This window comes from Prionailurus bengalensis, chromosome B1 (assembly GCF_016509475.1).
Source record: "Prionailurus bengalensis isolate Pbe53 chromosome B1, Fcat_Pben_1.1_paternal_pri, whole genome shotgun sequence".
In the NCBI taxonomy this organism is placed as follows: domain Eukaryota; kingdom Metazoa; phylum Chordata; class Mammalia; order Carnivora; family Felidae; genus Prionailurus; species Prionailurus bengalensis.
Window position 1 is genome coordinate 133,196,686 of NC_057344.1, and position 25,576 is coordinate 133,222,261.

At 38.2% G+C, this 25,576-nt stretch overlaps 1 protein-coding gene across 1 annotated transcript; it reads left to right on the forward strand.

Annotated features, from left to right (window-relative positions):
• PPM1K (protein phosphatase, Mg2+/Mn2+ dependent 1K) lies at positions 1-24,933 on the forward strand. Its single transcript, XM_043572204.1, has 7 exons — positions 1-201; positions 6,425-6,943; positions 8,053-8,153; positions 15,856-16,021; positions 16,173-16,317; positions 18,285-18,419; positions 21,173-24,933. The coding sequence occupies exons 2-7, from the start codon at positions 6,504-6,506 to the stop codon at positions 21,302-21,304; spliced, it is 1,119 nt and encodes a 372-aa protein (XP_043428139.1). The 5' UTR covers positions 1-201; positions 6,425-6,503; the 3' UTR covers positions 21,305-24,933.
• Positions 24,934-25,576: the final 643 nt, after the last annotated feature.

A 25,576-nucleotide genomic window follows, 5' to 3' on the forward strand; every position in this document is an offset into this window, starting at 1 on the left:
CAGACTTCCCCCTCTCCATCTGGCTCCCTGCAGGAGAAAAATTCTCGAGATTTTCCAGCAGGAGGGCCAGTGGCTGTTCTAGCTGCTTGCTCCAGAAATCGGAAACATCGGGGAAGGCAATCTTATTTTCCTACCGGGAAAGCCCCTTCCCCGCCCTCCGTTAACTAATTAGAAAATTTCCAGGGACATTGCCATCGCGAGGTAAGAGCCTAGAGAGTGCACTTCATTTATTTCTAACAGTTTATGATATTATTTATGGGCAGGGTCACATCCCACCGCTCCCGGTCCGTGGAATGGAGACTAAACGAAGGGTTCGTCAGGGAGGGGAGGGGAAATGTAGATTTAAATCCCCCAGTCTGACAAGCAGTGTCTGGGTTCTCTGTGCACCACGTTCTTCCCTTTGGAGGTCATGAGTAGCATGTCCCGGCTGGGCCCACTCGGGCTTCACGGCGGGCAGCAGGCGTTTTCTGCTGAGAAACCCGCGCTCGGCCTTGAACTTGACTGCAAGCTGCAGGCGCCACCCAAGCGAGTGGAGTGGGACAAGGTTGGGAGGAAGGAGAGACCATGGACTGGATGGTGGAAAGGGCGGAGGCTGCGCGTTCGCGTTTCCCTGTAGCTAAGCTCCCAGTCACCCTGCTCGAACCCCGGATTCTAGGATGCTGCAGGGGTCAGCCCCGCATCGTCGCTGCACATGCTGCCGGGGTGAGGGTGACGTGGAGACATCCAGGATCTGTGCAGGACGAGGGTGATAGGGAGGCGGAGACCGGGCGGCGGAAGGTGCTGGGGTGAGCGCAACCATCTGCAAAGCTGCGCGGGCGGGAGGGTGTGCTTCCTGAGGTGTATCACACTGGCTACCCGCGAGCCCAGGATTCTGAACTGTCCAAGGGTGAGCGTTTCAGGAGACCAGAATAGAGCAGGTTGTAGACAACTGGTTGCTGTCGATCTGAGGATGTGGGTTTTGCTTTGCCAGGAGAGGCCTTGTGGCTGGTGGTGTCTTTTTTAGCAGCCGCTTTATTGTAGATTAGAGATTTCATAGGAGGCGACAAAGACCAGACTCCGGTGAAAATAGACGGGGAATTTGGAGTCTCTAAAGCTCCACCGGCTTTTCTGAGCTTCAGACTGAAAATGAGCAGCAAGGCCTCTTCAGCCCTTTGCACCCATCCTCCTCCAGTGCGGAGGAGGAATGAGATTGTCGTCGGTTTCAGAAGGAGTGACTAAAGTGACAAATTATAATGACCTTGAAAAAAGAGTAGTGGTGTCGTGGTATTAGAGGAGAAGAACAGATACACCACTGGGTAATAAAACAGTTATAATTTTTGAGTAGTGAGTACTAATTTTTTTTCTTGCAACCTTAGTCACTTTCTATTGACGATCAACACAGGCACCTCCCTTGACTGGAATCTTAAAGAAGAGGAAAGACGAGAGGAGAGGTGCTGTTGATGTAGTATAGAATATAAAGGAAAATTCTTAAATGAAGTGTAAAGGTACAGGTTTGGAATGTGGTCTGTGAGTTGTATCCACATTAACTAAGATGTTTTAAAAGATATATGGAATTAGAACATTGAATACTTTTCACTACTCCCACGTTCTTTCCTCTATTCACACATCCAAACATGTTCACATCAAACCTAAGGGGAATCCTTTGGGGTTTTTTGTTGTTGTTGTTTCCCTCATGTAGACTATTACAGTTTCTTTTCCTTTCCCCTACAGAGTACTGATAAAGAAGGTATTGGAGTCCACATTTCCTGAAATACTTTCTGGAAGTTTCCATACCATTTGAATGTATTGGGTGGCAGTGGTTGTCTTTAAAAAAGTAGACAAAAGAAATATTGGCTTTGAGAATGCTAAAATTACCTTGTGTTTCATTTGTGGAAGTTACTGATGTAAAGATACCTGAATGCTGCTTTATAATGGACAAATATGAATACTTTCTAAAATATTTTTGCTGGAGGGATAGATCTAAACACCTTTCTGTAAACTGAACCTTAGAAGACCTGAATAATTTTGGCATGTGCTTAAAGCTACAACCATAAATTGCCCTTTTGACCTGCTTTCAGCAGTCAACAGTTTAAACCGTTTAAACTGTTTAAATTCCCAAATGCACCCTCCTGCCAGAGATAGTGAATGTCTCTCTTTTTCCAAAAATAAATTTGGACAGCTCTGAGGTGTTTAAACCATTGAGGGATAATAAAATGGGAGTGAGATGAAAATGTACAATTGGCATAGCAATTTTATAGCTGTATATGTGGCTTTTCTTCACCACCTTTTATCTTTAAATCAAGTATGTACTTCAAAAGTTTACTACAAACCAAATGCATTTTTTTTTTCCTTCCTGATGCATTTCACCTGAGATTTCCTACTTTCAGGGTGTGGGTTTTCAGCAGTGTGCTCATGCAGAATCTCTGTCTACTCCCGTGGTCTCACAGCGAATTTCCAACTTAAACCTCTTTGCTGAGAATCCCTCCTGCTAGTGAGAATTGTTAAACCAAGTGCCAACATTTTTCACTGGGCAAAGAGTTCTATGTCAGGACTTAAAAAAAATTTTTTTTAAATGTTTATTCAATGAGAGAGACAGAGTGTGAGCAAGGGAGGGGCAGTGAGAGAAGAAGACATAGAATCTGAAGCAGGCTCCAGGCTCTGAGCTGTCAGTACAGAGCCCAACGTGGGGTTCAAACCCATGAACTGGGAGATCATGACCTGAGCCAAAGTCGGATGCTTAACTGATTGAGCCACCCAGTTGCCCCCATATGTCAGGACTTTAAAGTATCAGATTAAGCCATTAAAGCATTAAAGAGGAAGATGGAGAAGTCTCGGTCACAAAAGTCATTGTGAAAATGATGAAAACAGAAAACTTTTTGGCATTTCTTTATTGACAATATGTAGACTATATTGGGTTTCTGTGTGTGTGCATACTCACACTCTTAAAAAAATTATGTGATTAAAGTAAATCTGTGGGTCATGCATTTTTGTTTTGATTGGGAAATAAAAAGGAATTATGGCAAAGTTTGGTCTAGAGGGAAGATTATCCATTTTCTTTTTTCTTTTGGTATATGACTATCAATATAGTTTAGGTTGCTGTTATGTATAACCTGTTCTGTCACTAGAATTCCAGCCAAGTTCTTTATTTTCTTGCTTACCATAGTTTTTACATTTTATTTTGGCTAGTAGAATATGATGTGTGGGTAATGTGTTCTTGTGCTCTTTAACTTTTGCTCTGACATTTTTGTCTTTAGATGGCTTTCAAGCAGAATTACTTCTGCCCTTTGACTCTTTTGGATGACTTTTACTTTCAAAGCTTGAATATGAATGTTAAAATGGTTTATAAAAATATAAGCTAGTCCTGACTTCTGACTGAGAGATTGACATAAAGGATTCCTGAAAAACTTTTTTAGTTTGCAGAATGATAAATGCATGCGAATTTATAATTGCTGAGCTGACAAATAATAAAAATATCTCTTAGGTGTTTGTCAGTTCTCCATTCTTTTTGTTATGAAGAACACTGATGCCTTTTTTTTTTCAGATTTTGGGGTTTTTTTTTTTTCACATCATAAATTATACTCTTTTGTCTGCTAGTCAAGGTGTAGTCATTTCCATGGGCATCTGGGGAACTGGGGGCAGCTAATGGCTGATTACTTTTTGAATTTCTGGAGGAAACTTTTCCTGATGTGCTGGTTTAATTCAAAGTCATTATTTAGCTTGGGAATACAGGTCTTCTTTGAATTGTTTCCCAAGGAATATAGAGATTAAATGATTTAGTTCTATTGCATTGGAAATATGCAATGTCACCTGCTTGCATAAGTGGTGCTGACCTAGTTTTGTAAACCAGCTATATATCTGGTTCACATGTCATCGCTGCTAATAGTATTCCTTATAAAATAAATGATTTCTTATGACTATTCTGCTTACTTTCTGAGATGATTGTGCAAAGAATAAATGAGGAAGGAGGCCAGGTTGATGATTGATTTCAGTCCATGCAGGCTTAAAGAAACTGCCCAACTTGCATTTTACTTCACTCTTAAGTGTTTCTAGTTGATATTTGTTTCCTGCTAAAATGCAGCTCTGTTTTATTTTTTGAGTTTTGGAGGAGAGAGAGAGAGGAAAGACAAGAGCAACCTAGAAAAGCTGTAAAAAAATTTATTCAGTATTTGTTTCTAAATCTAGAACTCTTGTTTAAAGTAGGTGAACAACTACAAAATAGCCCAAGGCCGAATATGGCACGCATGATTTCAGATTGAAGCCAAAAGAATACTACTTTGCTTATACAAAAATAGACTCCTTATATTGTGCACCTGGAACTAATATAATGTTGTGTTGTCAGTTATACCTCAGTTTGAAAGAAAAAAGAATAGTACTTCACTAATTTCTGGTGCACTCTTCAAATGTGAATGGTTTCTAATACATTTTTATTAAAATTTTTATTTTAAAAGTTTATTTTTTAAAAGTTTTATTTTTTTCTATATGGTATAAAGCTGCTCTGTGACTTATCTCTATCAGTAATCAGTACTTAGTTCTCTAGAGTAGATTGTAATACAGCCTGAAATTTCTTCACAAGTCATTATCTTTATAAACACTTCTTTTTGGTAATATAATGTGTTGTTTCTCTTTGATACTTAGTAACCAGAGATACTATGTCTATTCCACCCCTAATATTGTCATAAAAAAGTGAGTTTTGGTCTTTTGTACTAAAAGATATTAACTAAAAGGCCAAGAAGGAATGGTCTCCTAAGTCTTTCATGATACATTAATTCTTTGGGAGGCCATCTTTATTCTAAATTCTGTGGAGGCAGGGCTCATATATTGTTCACTGGGCCCTAGATATCAAGGGCGCTCTTTGGAAACTCATCCTTTCCTTCTACTGTTTTATTTAATGAAAGGAGTAATGGCTGTTCTGATACAGAGCTAGACTGATTTCCAAAAATGTATTTGAAAATGATTGTTTGAAATCTCTAATGCATTTACTTATGGGTTCACTCAAATTGGGCTTTGTGAGTGTGTTTTTGTTTGTGCTTTTGCTGAGATACAGTTTTTCAAGTTCACTTTTTATTGTGAAATAATTCAAACATACAACTGAGAATAATATAATACCTGTATACCCTGCACCAGCATTATAAAATCTTTTCAAGTTGGTTTCTAATACGTAAAGGAACAGAACAAAGTACTGTGGAGTTGAATTCTTACTTAGGACCTTATTTGTATGGAAAACTGCCAGAAACACTGCCCTTTCTTCAGGAGTGTAGGAATTCCCCCTGACAACACCCAGGGGAGGCCTTTGGATTCAACTTTGGGACAGAGTCCAGAAATGGGGTGCAGAGTAATCGTTTCAAAGACACATAGTCTAGTGTCAGGTGCTGTCTCCTGCTGCAGCAGTCAGCAGGCGGTACTTGGAAGGGCTGGGCTGCTGGGCTTGTAGAGAGGAAACCTGCAGCTGTAGTGTAAATGAATAAATCAGTTGCTTTTAAGTCACAAACGTGGTTCCCTTCAGTCCCAGCGATCACACACATCAGAAATGACTTATGCTGGAGCCTCTGGGAGTGTTTGCATGAACCATTCTACATTAACCATAGTAATAAAGTATGTGAAATTTAGTAAGCTGACAAATCTTCAAAGAAAATGGAATTTAGATCCTAAATTGTGTCTTTGCTAAAACTTGGGCATTCTGAGTACAGAGCTGTCATAACTATTCTATTAACCAGTTACTTTTCTTATTTCTTTCCCCCTTAAGAGACTTTGTTGTTGTTAACATTTGCCCCTACCTTTTCTTCAGAGCAATGGAATTAATGAAGGAAGACTATTCACTCACACCCGTGTTCTATATTGTTGCTACTCAAAGTATGGGCCTGCTGGGTCAGCAGCTTACTGTCTTGAAATGCAGAATCTCAGGCTCCGCCCTGGACAGACTAAATCAGAATCTGCATTTTATTTACTTTTTTTTAAGTGTATATATTTGTGTGCAGCTGTGCACAAGTGGGGGAGGGGCAGAGAGAGAGAGGGAGAAAGAGAGAATCCCGAGCAGGCTCCATGCGGTCAGTACAGAGCCCTATGTGGGGCTCAAACACCCAAAAAGGTGAGATCACTGCCGGAGCCAAAGTCAAGAGTCAGACTGGTAACTGACTGAGCCACCCAGGCACCTCCAGAACCTGCATTTGAACAAGTTCCCCAGGTGACTGTAGGTTAAAGTTTGAGAAACACGTTCTATATGATATATATACATTGGCACATTTTAATAGAATTTAAACACTGTGAAAGGGGTAGGCAAATCAGTTCGTTTTCCATCTGCTATTCTTAGGAGCAGGCTGTTAGGTGCCATATTCTTTATGGCCTTACATGTTGGTAATATCCAATGATATATCAGTTATATATGAAGTTACTGATGGAGTCTCTGTCTCTCTATTGCATCTCTCTCTCTCTCTGTGTGTGTCCTCAGTCGCATCATTTTTCTTGAAGACATTCCATTATTGTTCTACCGACCTTTCCCTCATTCCCGAGTCCTCTGGAGTTGAGTTATGTCAACAGCTGCCTTAATTACTTTGGTCAGAAGTGGCGGGAACCACGTGAGGAGGAGAGTGCTGCTGAGCTCCCGCCTTCTGCAGGACGACCGGCGGGTGACGCCCACGTGCCACAGCTCCACTTCAGAGCCTAGGTGTTCGCGGTTTGACCCAGATGGCAGTGGGCGTCCAGCCACCTGGGACAATTTTGGGATCTGGGATAACCGCATTGATGAGCCGATTCTGCTGCCGCCCAGCATTAAGTATGGCAAGCCGATTCCCAAAATCAGCTTGGAAAATGTAGGCTGCGCCTCGCATATTGGCAGGCGGAAAGAGAACGAAGACCGGTTTGACAGCGCTCAGCTGACCGATGAGGTCCTGTACTTTGCCGTGTATGATGGACACGGAGGACCTGCCGCCGCTGATTTCTGTCACACCCACATGGAGAAATGCATCATGTACGTACAATGACTCAATTCTTCACTTTGCAGTTTGCTTTGTACTTCATGTTTAAACTTTAAGCTTTTGGCTGAAACATTCACTATTAACCTAGTTATTTGAGTGGTTCCATTGTGTTGCTTTAAGAACAAACAGTAGCTTAAGCATGCCACTTATTACTGATGGTTGATGGCTATTACCATTTCGGCAGTGTATGTTTCTTTTTTTAAAGTTTATTTATTTTTGAGAGAGAGAGAGGCCCGAAGAGAGGGGGACAGGGGATCGGAGGCAGCCTCCACACTGACAGCAGAGAGCCCAATGGGGGGCTTGAACTCATGGACCGTGAGATCATGACGTGAGCTGAAGTCGGATGCTTAACTGACTGAGCCCCCCAGGTGCCCCTAGGCAATGTATGTTTTAACAACTCCTCTGGTGAGGCCATTGACCAGAATCAACAGCCCTTGATTTGTGATCATTTCAAGTGAGTTAGCATAAAGTACATGATCTCATGTGCCATGAGAAGCACTTAACTCCTACCAGTGCATGGCATATAGTACTTCAATAAATGGTAATTATTCTTGCAAATGGTATGAATAGCTTTGAATATTTGTTAAGAATAGCTTTAAATGATTGGCATTAGTATGAGGAAAATGCATTTAACGAGGCTGTTTTGGAGGTCTTTAAATAGTTTATTTATTGCAGTTATTATTAATGTATTTTAGGGGATCACACTACTGCTTGAATTAAAAGGGGGAGAACATGTGACTATTTCTTGTCTTCCTGTGTTTAGTTATTCATGCTGCTCATCAGTTGATTTATTCATATGTTGAACTCCGTGGCTTAATTTAATATGAAAGAACTCTTGACCTCTCAGGGTTGTGGATAGAGAGGATTAGATTAATCTTTTAAGGATTAAGACTTGGACTTACATTTTACCGTTCTTAAAGGCTTATGTCTGTGCTTAGTTATTTCCTAATTTGATTTGTTAATCTGTGGATTTTAAGAGTCCATCTGAAAGGTGAACCATGAAGGTCCCTTATATGGAATAATAGCTAGTCAGCTAGCTAGAGGAAGAAGAGAAACCTATTAAAAAATGATTCTTTGGGACTCTTTTTTTCTCCCCACCAAGGGATTTGCTTCCTAAGGAGAAGAACTTGGAAACTGTATTGACCTTGGCTTTTCTAGAAATAGATAAAGCCTTTGCAAGGCATGCCCACCTGTCTGCTGATGGTAAGTAAAACAATCACATTCTGTAGGGGCCTGGGGAATGTCTAGTACAGAGGAAACAACTTAAACCCTTTAGGGGTGGGAATTTTAATGTAAATTTATTTGTAAGGATGCTTATGTTGAAAGTGATTTTATATAAGGGATAAATTTAAATGCTGTTTGGAATCCAAGGTAATGTTAGCACCTCACTTTTAAATGAAGTATATTGGAGACATTTTCAAAAATTGAAGCTCTAAAATGGTTCTGATATTGAATTTAAATTTTAAAAAGATTTAAGATTTTTAAACTTTGTTCTTTTAATGGATAAAAGGTCCATACTATGAGAGGGTTTACTGTTTTTGTTTTTTTAGATGAATCTGATGAGCAAGTACTGAAATACACTATTGGGTAGTCTTGTTTAGCCAGGTAGAAGATAAGAAAAAATTACTAAGTGGTCCTAAATAAGAAAAGACAATGGCTAATATGCACTACTTTCTTTAATTAGAAGAAAGATCTGTGTTCTCCCACTTTTTAATTTTAATGCTTATTCATTTTTTGAGAGAGAGAGAGAAACAGAACATGAGCAGGGAGGGGCAGAGAGAGAGGAGACACAGAATCTGAAGCAGGCTTCAGGTTCTGAGCTGACAGCACAAAGCTGGACACAGGGCTCGAACTCACGAACTGCAATACTATGACCTGAGCCAAAGTCAGATGCTTAGCTAACTGAGCCACCCAGGTGCCCCTCTCCCATTTCTGAAAAAGCCTGCTCTTGCAGCTTTGTGGTAAATAGTGATATTTTTGTTTTTATCTGTTAAACACAAGGGCATGTCAGCTCAATTTAAAAGTTTGTGTGCTATCCTTAAATTTGGAAAGTAAAATGTTTCTGATTTTGACTAAATTTATCAAAAGCATTCAGAAAAATGTAGCTAGTGTTTTCTAGTTAGCTGGCCCTAAAATCTTTTGCTCATAAAGATAATCTTGAAAACTTCTGCAGTGATCATGTAAATGTACACATACAGACCTCATAACTGATTTGAAAGCGAATCATGCAATATTAATCAGTGTTTGGTTCATCTTTTTATTTAAAGGAAGTCAAAGCATCATAGAAATAACATTTCACAATTTTCAGTGAGAGAGCATAGGGATGGAAATTCTCCTCAAATTGCAGATAAGGCCAGTTGCAGAGTGAGGGCTGGGATTTTCCTGGCACCCACAGTGGCCTCTCTCATGGGCATGTTTATTGATAAAACGTACAGAAGATGACTAGGATGGCTCTATTTGCCATCTTACGAGATTTTTCCTGCCCTTTTTTGAGAACCTTACCATCATCGTACTTCTTGGAAAAGCATTAGATTCCACTCTCTTTGTTCAGGGATTTATTTTCTCATTGGTAGATTGACTTGGACCATTTTCTCTTCTTCATGCCTTTGGACTTTTTCCCTTCCAGCTGGCTCCTTACTTTTGAAAAGAGAGGTTGAGAGAAGGTACATTTTAGGTAGAAGATTTAGCTCTTGTCCCTGATGGATAACAACATGTAAGAGAACATTAAAACAGTTATAGTTTTATCTTTATAACTCTGAATATTGGTGTGCCTTTGTTTCATCCATTACCAGGTTGGCTGTATCTCACATCACAATGTTTGCTGGCTGTAGTGCAAGTGGGTATCCTGGCTGTTCTGTAAACAGGTAGCCTGCTGGGCAAGGTTTTCAGAGGCAGACAAGTTTATCCTGGGAATGTGGCCCACAGTCAAAACATTAACCCTTTATGGGTGCAGTCAGCCCTTCTATGAAGGATCTAATTGACAAAGATGCTTAAAACTGATAGATTCGGTGCAAAAGATGAGAGGAGCCCTCTCATTTATTAAATAATAAATATAATTAAAGAGCATTTTGAACTTAGGGAAAGAATTTGTTTAACTTGCCTACCTTAAAAGAAACTTTCTAAAGGTGCCTTACTCATAAACAGTTGTGCAAAGAAATTAATCATAAAAATATAATTAATTTTGAATAAGAAATTTAAACTGTATTTATTTAACTGAGTTCATCCATCCTATGCTTTGAGTTAATTATCTCAGACCTTTCATAAGATATTTTAAAATTTACTTTTGTTTAATGGCCATTTATTTGTTTGCAAGTATAATGGGGCACAACAGAATGATACCTAGTGTGCTGCTAAAAGAAAGGGGTCTACTGTGACATTGTTGTTCTTAAATCTCATTTTATATGTATTCCTATAGATCACTTGGTGTGTGTGTGTGTGTGTGTGTGTTTAAATAAGTATTTTGAAAACAACTTTGAGATTTATTCGTAGTAAGTTGCCAAGGCTTTCAACCTTGCTAAAAATTGCCTTTTGATATTTGGGGCCCGTTTTATCAAATATGTTAAAACCACTGAAAGACAGAACGCTGTAAGTTGTTTAACTTTTCCATTTGTGTATTAAAAGAACATACCTCGTTTCAGATTTCAAAGTTATTCTTTAAAACACTTTAGTTTTGGTTTTTAGTAAGAACTGAAGCGGTACCAGTATTATAAGAGTGGATAATATTCCTTTTAGCAAAGTTATATTAGGACCCAGGGCTAGTTAAATAAAATGGTGAAGTAAGTGCAGTTTGCCCCCTCCAGTTGCTTTTACCTTTTCTATCAGCATCAGTCCCATTTCCTGTCCTTGAACCCTTCCAGTGAGCAGCTTAAAGGTAGGGACCATGGCTTACTCATTTTGAATCTCCAGTGCTCAACAAACACCCTGTACAGAATCTGGAAGGCACTCAGTGATTATTTGGACTGAACTGATCTTCATGCCTGCTCTTTCTCACCAAAGTTATGTTTTAAAGTATTTTTTAATGTTTATTCTTTTTTTTTTTTTTTTTTTTTTTGACAAGGACAGAGTGTGAGGGGAAGGGACAGAGAGAGAGGGAGATACAGAATCACAAGCAGGCTCTAGTCTCTGACCTGTCAGCACGGAGCCCAATGCAGGTCTTGAAGTCACCAACCATGAGATCGTGACCTGAGCCCAAGTCAGATGCTTAAGCAACTGAGCCATTCAGGCACCCCACTCACCAAAGTTATTATAATTTATTCTTTGATTATCCTGGAGCCGATTTAACCAAATTATTAATATAACATATATGTTTTAATGAATTATCACTCCTGGGTGGATTTGAATTTTAAGTAAGGGGAGCCTGAAAAGAGGTTAAAACCTAGGAATGAATCACTAATGGTGGAATTTGGGGGTATAAATGGGAGAAGTACCCCTAAATTGTACTATATTAGCGTTCTGGAGGGTAAGTAAAAGAAATAAAGTGAACGTAAAACATTTTCCTCTTTTCAAGACTTTGGTCCAAAGCTGTCACATCTGCATAAAGTGCTTCCAATTATCCCATTAGCATTTAAAATAGTTACTATTTCGGGGCGCCCGGGTGGCTCAGTCAGTTGGGCGGCTGACTACGGCTCAGGTCATGATCCCTCAGTCTGCGAGTTCGAGCCCCCCATCGGGCTCTGTGCTGACAGCTCAGAACCTGGAGCCTGCTTCTGATTCTGTGTCTCCCTCTCTCTCTGCCCCTTCCCTGCTTGGTCTCTGTCTCTATCTCAAAAATAATAAACATTAAAAAAATTAAAAAAAAAATAGTTACTATTTCAGTTTAAAGTGGGGTGGTTTGAGGAGAATAAAATCAGAGTGCCACCTATGAAGAAACTGCAAGAATCTTGACCTTACAAATTTGCTGGCTCTTTTTATTGATCTGTTGTTGACACATTTTGAAATCACCCTTATTTATGAAGCTAATTTCATCATCGTCTTTAAATGTTTTGTAATTCATGCCAGTTATATATATTACTACAATTAATGAAACCAGGCAGTAAATTCAAATGATATCCCATTACTCTACTGTTTATGAACAAACTATCACTTAAAACAAATGGGATGGTAGAAAACTAAGATTATATATTGTATGTCCTATAAACTCTTCCAAGGGTTTCTAGATTGCATAAGGTTTGAAAGCCGCAAAGCTCCCCAAGAGACAAATGAATCAGAAAGAGAAGTCTTGCTCTGATTTCAGAGTGTGAGATGTTGGTGATAGCATCATGAGTTCCACTGGAAACTTCCGTGCTCTTCACATTATCTGATCTCTACAAAATAACCAGTGTTAGAAAGGCGGTTTTTTGACTACCCTTCTCACACTGAGGGCAGCCAAAAGGAAAAACAATAGGGACAATGTGGAAGAGATACTTACTGTGCTGTTACTGCTTCAGCTCATTACTTTGATTTTGGTGTTCGTGAGTCATACATGTCCAGAACACCCATGTTTAATAAATATTGAAAGTGTATTGGTTTATACAGATAATTGTTTACACAATAAACAGTAATTGCCAGGGGGGTTATACTTTGAAAAGTACAGCTTTTACTCTTATGTTGCCATTCAAAATCTTGATCATTTTTCTTTTGATATGTTGACCTGCAACACCGGGGAAAAGAGAGAGCTGCAGAAATACCCATTTTATGAATTACATGAACTTATAAACATGCATTAGCACTCAAGAGCCTCACTAACCTATATTCAAACAATGAATTTTAATTAATCATTCTATTCCAAAACAATGCATCAAGCCTCATTAACAAATATGGTACTTCTTGTATCTTGGTATAGGAGGTGCTTTGATTCCTTCCTGATACAAATTTAAATCCCAGTTAATTTGGTGGTATACTGTAGTTCACATCCTCTCTAAATTGTCAGAATCAAATTATTCACTGCTATTCCCATGAATTTTCCTGTTAGTTATTGGGACCGTTCTGATATTAGCACAAAACAAATTGACAGGTTTTTTTGTTTTTTTTTTTTTTTTTTCTTTCAACTCAGTAAAGGTACTGATTTATTTTTCAGGACTGTTGAAGTGTGTGTGTGTGTGTGTGTGTGTGCGTGCGTGTGTGTGTGTGTGTGTGTGTGTGAGAGAGAGAGAGAGAGAGAGAGAGAGAGAATGAGTATATAGATGTGTGACTGTGTTATACAACATATGTGTTTTGCATACATGTGTTTGTATATAGTTTTTCCTGCCTTGGGAAGCTGTAAAACTGAGAACTTTTACTCTGATGAAAAAATAGACTCAACTACAAAATACCATCAATTTAGGCAAACTGAGTCTTGGAATCGCTGATTTGGCATCTCCTGGAATATTATATAATTTGCTAGTGAAATTTCTACCAAAATAAAAACCCTTGCCCTTATTTTGCAGCTCTTTCTCTGTCCTCCCCTGTGTTGCAGGTTTGTAATGTTTGAGCACAATTCCTGGGTGAATTTCCTATTTGCCTCTGTGCGTGTTATTTGTGGCAGAGAACTGTGCCCGGTCAGCAGCTCTAGACCTGGAGCCCGTGGACACTATATGCTGGGCTTCAGTGGAAAGAGAGATCTGCTTAATTTTGTCCCAGGTGAAGGAGTCCAGCGGTTCCTAGCCTGGACTACTGGAAGGTTCCCACATCCTCTCTGTCCCATTAGTTGAGATGACTTGCAGTAGGAAATGTCCAGTGAGTGTTAAGACCTTATTGACAGATGTCTTAGTTTCATAGTTCTGTTGTTAGGGCAAAAGTGAGACTTTTTACTTCCATGTTAAATGTTAAATTAAATAAATACTTATTTAATATTTACTTCTTAGATGCTTAGCAAGCCAGAATCAACAGTCAGTTTTGAAAACTTTCCCATAAATCTGGGATTTTGGAACTGTAAAGATGGGATGGTAAAAACTCAAGCTCTTTTATTTGTGTGTGTGTGTGAGAGAGAGAGAGAGAGAGAGCAGTGGAGGGACGGAAAGAGAGGGGGACAGAGGATCTGAAGGTGGCTCCGTGCGGACAGTAGGGCTCGAACTCACGAGTTGTGAGATCGTGACCTGAGCATGCTCAATCAACTGAGCCACCCAGGTGCCCTTAAAATCAAGCTCTTTTAAATTCCTAAGGGGCAGAGCCATGAATTACAATAGAATCCTAAACAGCTAAACTTGGAAGTTTTTATTTATGAAATTTTAACTCTTTTGATGTAACTAATTAAAAACCACTTTTTAAAACAGCTGCTGCTGACCATTTAGACAAAGGAGAGGAATACTAAGTTCCCTGGACAGGTAGCATCTAAGTAAATGCCTGTGTTCTCTTCCTGGCTCTTCCCATCATTGGAAAAAAATCACAGTAGTGAAACTGTGAAGATTGCATCACATAATGTTTTGGGAAACTCAGAAGTTAACTTTTATAATGTAAACATCACTGATACTTATGCTAAGACATTTACGTTATACAGTGACAAATATGTAATATGTTTTAGCATTGCAGAGATATTACCTTGCACAACAGTTCCAAAATCAAAAGATAAATGGGAAGATAGTGCAACTATAAATGCTATTTCTCGAGAAAGTAGATTGAGCATGGATATAAAAGATTAAGTAGGGTTTATTAATGTTTTTTCCATTTTACTTCTCTGATTAAAGCAGGCATTTTAATGTACCAATTGGAATAAATATATATGTATATAAGTATATATATCCTTCCAAAATGCATTACTGATGAAATTTTTTAAATTGTCTTTTTGAAAAAAAAAATTGGTAAGATTGAGCCTTATACAGTCAAATCAGTAGCACTTCATTTTTCCTAAACCTACTTTTGTAGAAGACATCTTTGGATGATCACCTGAGTATTTTATGTAGATGCTTTAAAGAATTAACCATGTTATTGAAGATAATACCTGCTTTAAATAAGTTGTCTTTTTCAGTTTCTTCCAGTATGCTTTACTTTTTAGCCCTTAATTTCACTTTTCCCTTATTCTCACTTTTGGCAAGGCTCAATGCACCTTCAAAATTTGTAACAAATGATAAAGAAAGTAGGGCAGACACTGTTCGAATAAATCAAAGAAAGATGCAAAAATGCAGTTTGGACTGGATGAAGGAAACAATGACGACCTCAGGCCAAGTAACATTTAATTTTGATTTTGGTCAGGGAAAATTAAATGTGAACTCCAAGGAAGCATATGGGAAGCTAGAATGAACTTCATTCTCCGCCCTCCCATACTTTCCTAATATAATGATGGCTGTAACTTTGTTTCATGTGTGTGAAGGACAAAGATAAGTAGAAAAGAATGTGAACCTTTAACTGTTTTAGGATTTTTTGGTGAACATTTATAATATTAGAACCATTGTAAAAGGAAAGAATATAAAATACAGCACTTTAAGAGCAGATGGTATGCCCTTGGCATTCTTGCTTAGCTTATTAACCGGTAATACTTTCACGGGATAGGAGTAAGAAATGGAAGAGAAAATCTTCTGAGTGCATAGATTATAGAAAAGTCAGCTTGCCTGAATGGGCTCATACCTAAAAGTAATCCTGCTGTATTAACCAGTTTCATTAAAATACTTTTAATCCTGACAGCTGACGTAGACACAGGCTGTCATAATTATTATATGTTCAAGTCAGTTTTACTTTATATAGAGGCCATTTAGAGACAGTGATGCACTTTTTACCAAATTAGGTTAGCAACTTTTTCTGTTTGCATGGAGCCTTGTTACTGAATTAAATACTTCTTTCTCTGCATGCTCTTACTTACATAGTTCATTTGCATTTTATTTGCATACCTCTAGTTAAGTTAGAATGATACATTTCAGTGTTAGTTTAACATGCCTGTGTTTTATTTTGTAATAAAAATTCCATATCCAATCATTTGACTGTCACTGACTTACCCTCTTTTTAATACTGTTTGCAGCAACCCTTCTGACTTCTGGGACTACTGCAACGGTAGCCCTGTTGAGAGACGGTATTGAGCTGGTTGTAGCCAGTGTTGGGGACAGCAGGGCTATTTTGTGTAGAAAAGGAAAATCCATGAAGCTGACCATTGACCATACTCCAGAAAGAAAAGATGAAAAAGAAAGGTACCATCTCCACTGATCATTCTGTGAAGATCATGTTTATATAGCTCAAGATAGAAATGTAACCTCGAGTTTTAAACTGATTTCATCTTAAGTTTAACCATGCCTTTGTTCCTGGGGTATCATGTCATAGCCTTTTTTTTTCTTGGACCAGGATCAAGAAATGTGGTGGCTTTGTGGCTTGGAATAGTTTGGGACAGCCTCATGTGAATGGCAGACTTGCAATGACAAGGAGTCTTGGAGATTTGGATCTTAAAACCAGCGGTGTGATAGCAGAACCAGAAACAAAGAGGGTCAAGGTAACGAAGAACCTGCAAACATTTGCTACGTATGCAAAGAATGGATGCAGGATTGTTTCCAGCTACAAGCTTTCTTAGAAGGAAAGAAAGCCATAGTCATGTGGCTGTTAATTGCAGCCACATGACTTGTTTTTTTTTTTTTTTTTTTAACTTATTCATTTATTTTGAGAGAGAGAGAGAGAGAGAGCAAGTGTGCGGGGAGGAGGGGCAGAGAGAGAGGGAGAGAGAGAATCCCAAGCAGGCTCAGTGCTGTCAGCTCAGAACCCCAGCTAGGGCTCCATCTCACAAACCATGAGATCATGACCTGAGCTGAAATCAAGAGTCAGACACTTAATCAACTGAGCCACCAGGTGCCCCCTGACCAACATGACTTTTGTTTTGTTTTATTTTAATTTATTTTATTTATTTATTTTTAATTGTTTTAATGTTTGTTTATTTATTTGTTTATTTATTTTATTTTTAACATTTATTTATTTTTGAGACAGAGAGAGAGCATGAACAGGGGTCAGAGAAAGAGGGAGACACAGAATCTGAAACAGGCTCCAGGCTCTGAGCTGTCAGCATAGAGCCCGACGCGGGGCTCGAACTCACGGACCGTGAGATCATGACCTGAACTGAAGTCGGACGCTTAACTGACTGAGCCACCCAGGCGCCCCAATGTTTATTTATTTTTGAGAGAGAGAGAGAGAGAGAGACAGAGCATGAGCAGGGGAGGGGCAGAGAGACAGAGACACAGAATCTGAAGCAGGATTGTCATGCTGTCAGCACAGAACCCAATGTGGGCCCGATCTCACGAACCGCCAGATCATGACCTGAGCCGAAGTCGGAGGCTTAACCAACTGAGCCACCAGGCACCCCCCCTCCCCCAACATGGCTTTTGAAAGGAGGAGTTTATGGAAGGATAGATGAACTTTTCAAATAAAATAAGATACTGGCCTACTGTACGATGAAGTGAGGTTTGGTTTTGCTTCACTCTGCACTGGAATTCACCTGGTAGAATGGCTCTACTGCCCTTCCTCCCCTACACGTGATCATCCAGTCACCACCACTTGGAATGTGACCCTCACTTCCCTTTTCCACCAAACGAAATAATCGCCCCACCTCTGTTTCTCTGACATCTTTTGTATGCTACTAATCAGTGCCTCCATTACACTACACTTCCCCTAACACACACCCAGTTGTGAGCTGACACTTCCCTCTCTGCATGTGCTAGTACCTAGCACAGTATAGTGTAGGCTCCCAATAATGGCAGCGAATGATTGTTAATTGAATGATTCCTTGTCTTCTAGTTAGTTCACTTGTATTCATTTTGTCAAACAGATACTTACATAGGGTTTACTCTGTGCCAGGCTCTGTTCAGGATAGCTACCCCACCCCATTTTACAGAGAAAACAACTCTAGAGCATGGGTGAAATTACCTGTGTTTGCCCGGCCAAAAAGTAGAGGCAGATTTCAAATCCAGGGAGCCTGGCTCCAGAGACAGTGCTCCCAACCATTACAATGTGCTGTCTCTCATCGTTTGGCTATCTAGCTTCTTCCTTTGTGGTGATACTAAGTAAACGTTAGGTTTGTCCCTGGTGGTTGATGCTAAATGTTGCTAATTTTGTCCAAATTATAGGCCTTCCATTTTCACTGTGAAGCTTTTTAAAAAAAATGTTTATTTTTTGGACAGAGAAAGAGCGCGTGAGCAAGGGAGGGACAGAGAGAGAGGGAGACAGAGAGTCCCAAGCAGACTCTGCGCTGTTGGCGCAGAGCGCGATGCGGGGCTTGAACGGCCCCCCAGGCGTGAGATCATGACCTGCACCCAAACCAAGAGTCAGATGCTTAACCAGCTGAGCCATCCAGGCGCCCCTTCGCCTGGATGTGAAGCTTTTAAACACAGATGACCACTCAGCAAACAAAAAAAAATTTTGTGGATTTTGAAGGTTATTCAAAGACTGAGTCTATGCATTTGGTTCTGATTGCAGCTCCATCACGCTGATGACAGCTTCCTGGTCCTCACTACAGATGGAATTAACTTCATGGTGAACAGTCAAGAGATTTGTGACTTTGTCAATCAGTGCCATGATCCCAATGAAGCAGCCCATGCAGTGATTGAACAGGTGACACAGCAAAGCTTCTGCTAGAAAGTCCCAATTGTGGGTGGTGGGGGAGAGGAGGAGAGAACAACCCAGATGCAGGTCTTGGTGCAGCCTGGAGGGGCTGCCACAGGCTTGAGATTTCTTTGAAATTTCGTGTTTTAGCCTGAGTATTACAATGAATGTTACACTTGACTCCATAATATTTCCAATTTAAATTTTTTTTTTACAATTCTCCCAAATAGTTAAGTAAAACTAGTATGCCAAGGAATGTGCTATGTTTATTTTTTGGATTTGTACACATCTGGAAAAGATAGTAATAGCAGCAGTAAATTATAATCATAGTTAATAGTAATATCAGTATGTGTCAGACACTCTTCTGTTCATACATATTTAACTCATGCAATCTTCACAGTAACCTTCTGAGGCTAGAGCTAGTATTATCCCTTATCACAGATGAGGAAAACTGAGGCACAGAAGCTGAGAAGTTAAGTAACTTATTCAAGATCACAAAACCATCAAGTTGTGGAACTGGGCTTCAAACCCAGCCAGTTAAGCTTCTGAATTCAACCACTGGACCAAACTAAACTGTTCCAAATAAATATCCAGTATAAGAACACTATAGCATAGGCAACTTCTGGTTTTTAAAAATGGGTGTGTGAAAAAAAAAAAACAAACAAATTTAAAAAGGTATATGGATAGGTTATGTGTTAGTGTGTCAGAGCTAAAACTGGGAATATCCAGTAATACCCAATGAAGAAAATGCAAAATTTCCATGTGCTGTTTAATATTCTGTTTGGTTCAATAACTCTTTTAAGTTATAGCCATTGCTTAATCATTAGAGATATGCTTTAATTTAACAGCTATTTTTTACATTTCCCAATTCTTACATTTGCAACCAGTAAGGCATATTTAGCCCAAGCTTTTATGTGCTAATATTTGTAATTAAGACATGAAACCTTACTTAAAAATACCTTACTTTTATTTGCATGAAAATAGACAGGTGAGCATGAATTATTCTCTTGGTTACTATGTGTGTTCATGAGATTAAAGAAATGGGCCCAATTCCATGGATGATCACTTCTCTCCTAATTTCACCTACCTGTTTTGAGATACATGTGTTCTCATTCACATAGGTAGTGATATTTTAATGACTCCGTGGTATTCCACTATATTTGTGTGCCATAATTCATTTACTAGTTCCCCTAATCAGCAAATTTAGTTTATGTTCACTTTTCCATCTTATGGCGGGGGTGGGGAGCACCGTATAAACCTTATTGTATCTCTGTGCATATCTGCTTCCTTCATGTATTATTTTCTCAGGTGAAGTTCTTAAAATTGCTAGGCAAAAAGAATACAATGTATTCTAAAGCTTTTTTTTTTAAGTTTATTTATTTATTTTGAGAGGGAGAGGGGCAGAGAAAGATGGAGACGGGGAGAGAAAGAACCCCAAGCAGACTCCACAGCAGTGCAGAGCCTGACTTGGGGCTCAAACCCACAAACCGTGAGATCATGACCTGAGTCGAAATCAGGAATCGAATGCTTAACCGACCGAGCCTACCCCGGCGCTCCATCTAGAACTTTTACTAAGTTTGCCAAATTGCCCTCCAGAAATGATATTCCAATTTATACTTTTCTCTAGCATGTTTATAAAGTTTGTTTCTCCAAATTCTTGTCATAGTTTTTTGCCAATTTGATAGGTAAAAAAAAATAAAATTTTAATGTTTTTGGTTTGCATCTTTTTTCTTTGTTAGTGAAACTAACCATTTGCACAGGTTTGTTAGCCATTGTATTTCTTGTCTGTGGATAGCTGTTTTCCATTCTTTTATAGACATGTTTGTCTTTGTTATAGTTATTCTAAAAACCTCCTATATGTTAAGTATATATATTTTTGTCTTTCAATTTGTTTGTAAAACTTTTTTATATTTTGATGCTTTTTATATCAGATATTTTTAATCAACCCTTTCCTTCACAGTTTTGGCCTCAGGCTGTGAATTCTTTTAAAATACATTTGCTGTTGAATATAATCCCAAGCACTTCTTACAATGCTGACTATGTCATTTCCTATTTGAATTAGTCCCTAAAATTGATTTATAATTCTCCTACTGTAGGAAAATTTAGTTTATGCCACTTTTCCATTTTGTAGGGAGCATAATAAACTTTATTGTCATTATATCTTATACACATCCATTTCCTTAGGGTATTAATTTTTAGGCTAAACTCCTAGAAGCAGAATTGCCAGGTAAAAGCTAACACTGAATTCTTACCTTGTGTTAGTCTTTGTGCTAAATGTTTTATATTTTTCTTCAAGAGCTGTATATCTTGTACCTTAGTCCTTTTGGTATTTCTGTTGCTAAAATTGCTACACTGGGATATAGTTAATATGGTTGTTTGGGGGGCGGGAATCATCTGTTATTCTATGTGCAATCTAATAAACTGTGTGGACCTTGATACATGTTGAATGAATCATAAACCATTGTGAAGTATCTGGGTTAGTAACCGCATTTTTAAAAAATTTAACAGAGAGAGAGAAACAGCAGGGGAGGGGTAGAGAGATCCGAAGCAGGCTTTGAGCATGGAGCCTGATGCAGGGCTTGAACTCACGAACTGTGAGAGCATGACCTGAGCCAAAGTCAGATGAGTAACCAACTGAGCCACCAGCCGCCCCAGTAACTGTATTTTGAATGAGTTTATAGCCTTCTAGAGGAACAATTATTTCTCTTTGTACGGACTCTGATTTCCTGTGTTTTTCTCTTCCTTCCTGCCAAACCTTGCAGGCAATACAGTTTGGTACTGAAGATAACAGTACTGCAGTAGTAGTGCCTTTTGGTGCCTGGGGGAAATACAAGAGCTCTAAAATCAACTTCTCATTCAGCAGAAGCTTTGCCTCCAGTGGACGATGGGCGTGACTGCTTGCTGGGACTTTGAATTTCTGTGAAACAGTTTTTCACTGAGTATGTCAAGAAACTTACTAGATCAAACAAGTCAGCTGTGCCTGGATGCCTCTGTGACTCACTAGATCAGTACACAAGTCAGTGTAAACTAAGTAACCATTTACATAGTAGTTTTTCATTAATAACTTATATTTATGTTCAACTGTATGTACTCAGTATAAATATATGTGTAATTCAACTGTGGTGAATCTTTAAGTTGAGTGAGCAAATGAAAAGTGGTTCTGACGCACTTGCTGAATGTTAAATTTCTAATTTTTAAAACTCTTAGGCAGCTACGAGTTTCGTCTGATCATTTCTGTTCTTTCTTCATTTGAACAGATTCTTGCCTTCAAGTTCTTCAAAACTAGTAGATATTTTGACGGCTCTGCAATGTGTTAGCTGCAAGTGTTTATTTTCAATAGTTCTACCAAGGAGTAAGTGTGAAAACAGAGTTCTGTGTGACTATATTTTGTATTCTGGACCACTTACTGGTAAATTTCACAATGCAAAAGACATTAATTCAGATAATATGGCGCTGCTAAATTGTATGCATATTTACAACAGTGCAGTTATGAATGTCAGCTGTGTCACTTGGTCTTCCCCCTTCCCCCCCAACCCCCTTCATTGCCTCTTTTTCTGTAGCTAAGAATGTTATATAGATACATAGACTACTTCTTTATATCAGAAGAGTATGCACAGGCCAAATCTTTTGGTCAAAGCCATACAAACTTAAATACTGATGGGATCCAGTATTTTGTATGAAGTTTCCATTTGTTATCTTTAACTCTGTTTTTTGTGTTTTATATGTAGTATGTTTATATCACCTTTTGTATAGAATAAGCAAGTTGGATAATTTGTCAGTAAAAATAATACCACATTGTCTGATAATATGAGAGAGAGAGCGTGAGGTTTATGTCTCCTTTTTGCTTCTTTCTAAGATTCAAAGCAAAGAATAAATCTAAAACATTAAAGCATTCTATATTTCAGCTTGCTACTGTAATTTAGGAATGTAAAACTCTATATCTGCATGTAAGTTTGCTGTTAAAATGTGAATCTCTACATGCGTGTTTGAAATTATATCTGCAGTTTATTTTGCAGACAATGTAAGTTTGTTATATGTGTGGAGGTATGTACATATGTAAATTTTGGAGTAATAGAGAATTAAAGGGAACAATCCTGCATAGCTCCTTCACCAGTGAGATTTAAATTATTAATATGTTTATCGCAAGGGCTCTTGACAGACGGAGGACAGCTTTATAGCGGAGAACAAATGGTTATTGGCAGGTGAAGAAATAGATTGAAAATGGCAGAGATATTTTATGGCAGGTAAATTATGCAGAAAACACAGAAGCAGACTAGCATCTTGAAGCTACATTGCTCTAGGTAATGTGCAAATAAAATAATAGGATGTAAGAAAAATGCTGAGTGTTAAGAATGGCGTGGAGTTTTGTTGTAGAAACCAACAACAAAAAAAGAAACCAAGAAGGTCAAGTTGATATAGTCTATTCCTTCCACTTTGGGTTTTCATGGTTGAGTTTTTTTTCTGTCTTTATGTTTTATTTAAAGGTTTGTTAGAAGGAAGAGGGCCCAATATAAATATTCACATCTTCTCACCTTTTTGGGAATGGAAGAAAATAAATCTTGAGTTTTCCTGCATATATTAATCAGGAATTTTCTTTTGATAAAAAAGGTGACAAAGAAATATTTGAATTTTTTTTTTTTTATTTTCAAGGAAGCTTAGTGAAAAGTAAAGAACATTACAGGAAAGAAAACAGTCTTCTGTTCATTGTCTGGGAAGTGAGGAACCAAAAGTAGGCTAAGAAAGCTGGAAAACTTTCTTGTTCTTGCTGAGTTAGGTCCCGGCACCTAAATGTAGAAGTGTCATTTAGGAGTATGGAGAACTTAGGAAGTAACAAGCAGACGAAAACTCTAAAGCACAAAATGACATTCTGAAAATGTAGGTTTCATTTCTGATTTGAATTCTTCACATTACTATTCCTCTCTTTTACTTTAAAAACTGAGAGTGGGAGTGATGTCGTCAAGCTCAGAAGTCACTGATTCATCGAGGTGGATTGCCAGGTTTACAAAGACAAATTTGTAGGGCTGTGTCGGCCTTGGTCTGGGGTGGGCTTTGCTCTGCTTTACCCAAAAAGCAGAAATCAGTCAACTTTTCTTAAGCATAAAAACATATTGGTGTTTGTTTTTCAAGCCACAATGTTAAAGTATCATTTGTAGATTATTATAATCCACAAAAGATAATAAGCTTACATGTTTTCAGCTTCTAGGCCTATTACAAGGAATTATGCAAACAGTAGTGAAAAAAAAGAACTGTTCTAAATTTAGTCTTTTAGTTATAACTGTGAATTTGCTATGTGGTTATTAACATGTGGGTGTAGGTATAATGCAGATTATATTAATGTAATTAAATTTAAATCCATTGTAATTTATGTTTGCCTTTCATTTATGTGTAGTACATAAATCATCTTTATAAAACGTGTTGCCAAACTATTTGCCAACATTTATTTGGCAAAATATGCTTAAAATCATTGTGATTTTTCACAAGTATAAGTTCTTAAGTACCTTGTATATTCACAAGTAAATGCAGTCCTGCTCTCTATCAACTGTTCATTTGTTGTAGATTTTTGTGTTTCTGAAGTGCTTCAAAGTCTTATGAATTTTTTTCTGAAAAAATTAGTTTTGAAGGGATCAGTTTAGAATCTCTATACTCTACGATGTGAACTTTTCTCAAGTTCCAAAATAAAAAAAAAAAAATTACTTGCATTGAAGAATTATTAGCACATAATCTAAATAGAAATTATGTTTTCAAAGTGGAATTTGATTCTTTTTTGTCTAAGAATCCTGGCAGAGAATGATTAGGCCTATGTGAACTCCTCAATATCAGAAAGGACATTTAGTTTCCTTTCTAAGAAAGGACAAGGATTTATTTCATGGTAATATGATAGTAAGAAAATGAGCCAAGGCAGGGTGAGGGGAAGGAATGGTTAAAGTTTAGCATCAAACAGTTAAATACAAACATGGGTTTGAATTTAGCATTTCAGTTGTTCACATACCCTTGTCTGTAGAAAGCGACATAAAATTTTGGTTGGATTACATTTTATTGTATTCATGAGATTCACTTATCTGGATGACCTCAGCAGAAATAAAATGTCATGTCTTTAGAAGCCAAATGTGATGACCTGCCTGTTGCTTTTGGCATGCGGAATGAGACTGACTGACTCTGGCAGCTCCCACTGGTTGTTAGATGGTTGAAATGGTCCAGTGATGGTCAACTGAGTGTTCCGGGCTGTGAAACCATGGAATTCTACCATGGTTCTACCACTGGATGCCAGTACAAAATTTAGCAGTTTAATGTGTTCTGAATTAATTTAATTTCTGCTGAAGTGCTCTTGTGTACATTGTTTTATAATTTAACCAAAGTGCTGCTTGGGTGTACTTTGTGCTTTTCCCAGTGAGTTGATATGATTGCTGCTTTGACCATTCTTTTAAATGTATGTATTAGAGTAATTGTGAGCAGACTTAAATCATATATCTCAGTGTTCAAAACACCATTTTAATAAAGTATATCCATTAAGCCCTTTTTAAAATCCAAGTGTGTTTATTTGGAATCCAGACGTTCCAACATTTATTATGTGCTCCTGTGACACTGATATACAAGAGTCAATGAATGGTTGGAAATTTAGTAGACAAAATGAGGATGTTTGCAAAATTAACTTGAAGAATCTTTGAAAAAAGTGTATATATACATTTATCTGTTCAAATCTTTTTTATTTGATCTGAAACAAAATATGGCTTTTTTAGTTCCTTCCAAAATATTTGTTGGTACATCAGAGGAAAATGGTCATGATCATTTTTTAATATTTTGCATGTGGTATATTTCACTGTAGCATTTCTTTGTATTAAAAAAATAGAAATAGGTGTTTGGCAGTGATACTGCAGACCTCAGCATTATGCATTTAACATAAGCAACTTTCTTTTTTCTTTTTTTAATGTTTATTTATTTTAAGAGAGAGAGGAAGGGAGGTACAGAAAGAGAGGGGGACAGAGGATCTGAAGCGGGCTCTGTGCTGACAGCAGAGATCCTGATGTGGGGCTCAAACTCAGGAACTGTGAGATCATGACCTGAGCAGAAGTCAGACACTTACCCAACTGAGCCACCCAGGCACTCCGACATAAGCAATTTTCCATACCCTGTTGTTGACTGAATAGTTGCACTCCATAGGCACAAGA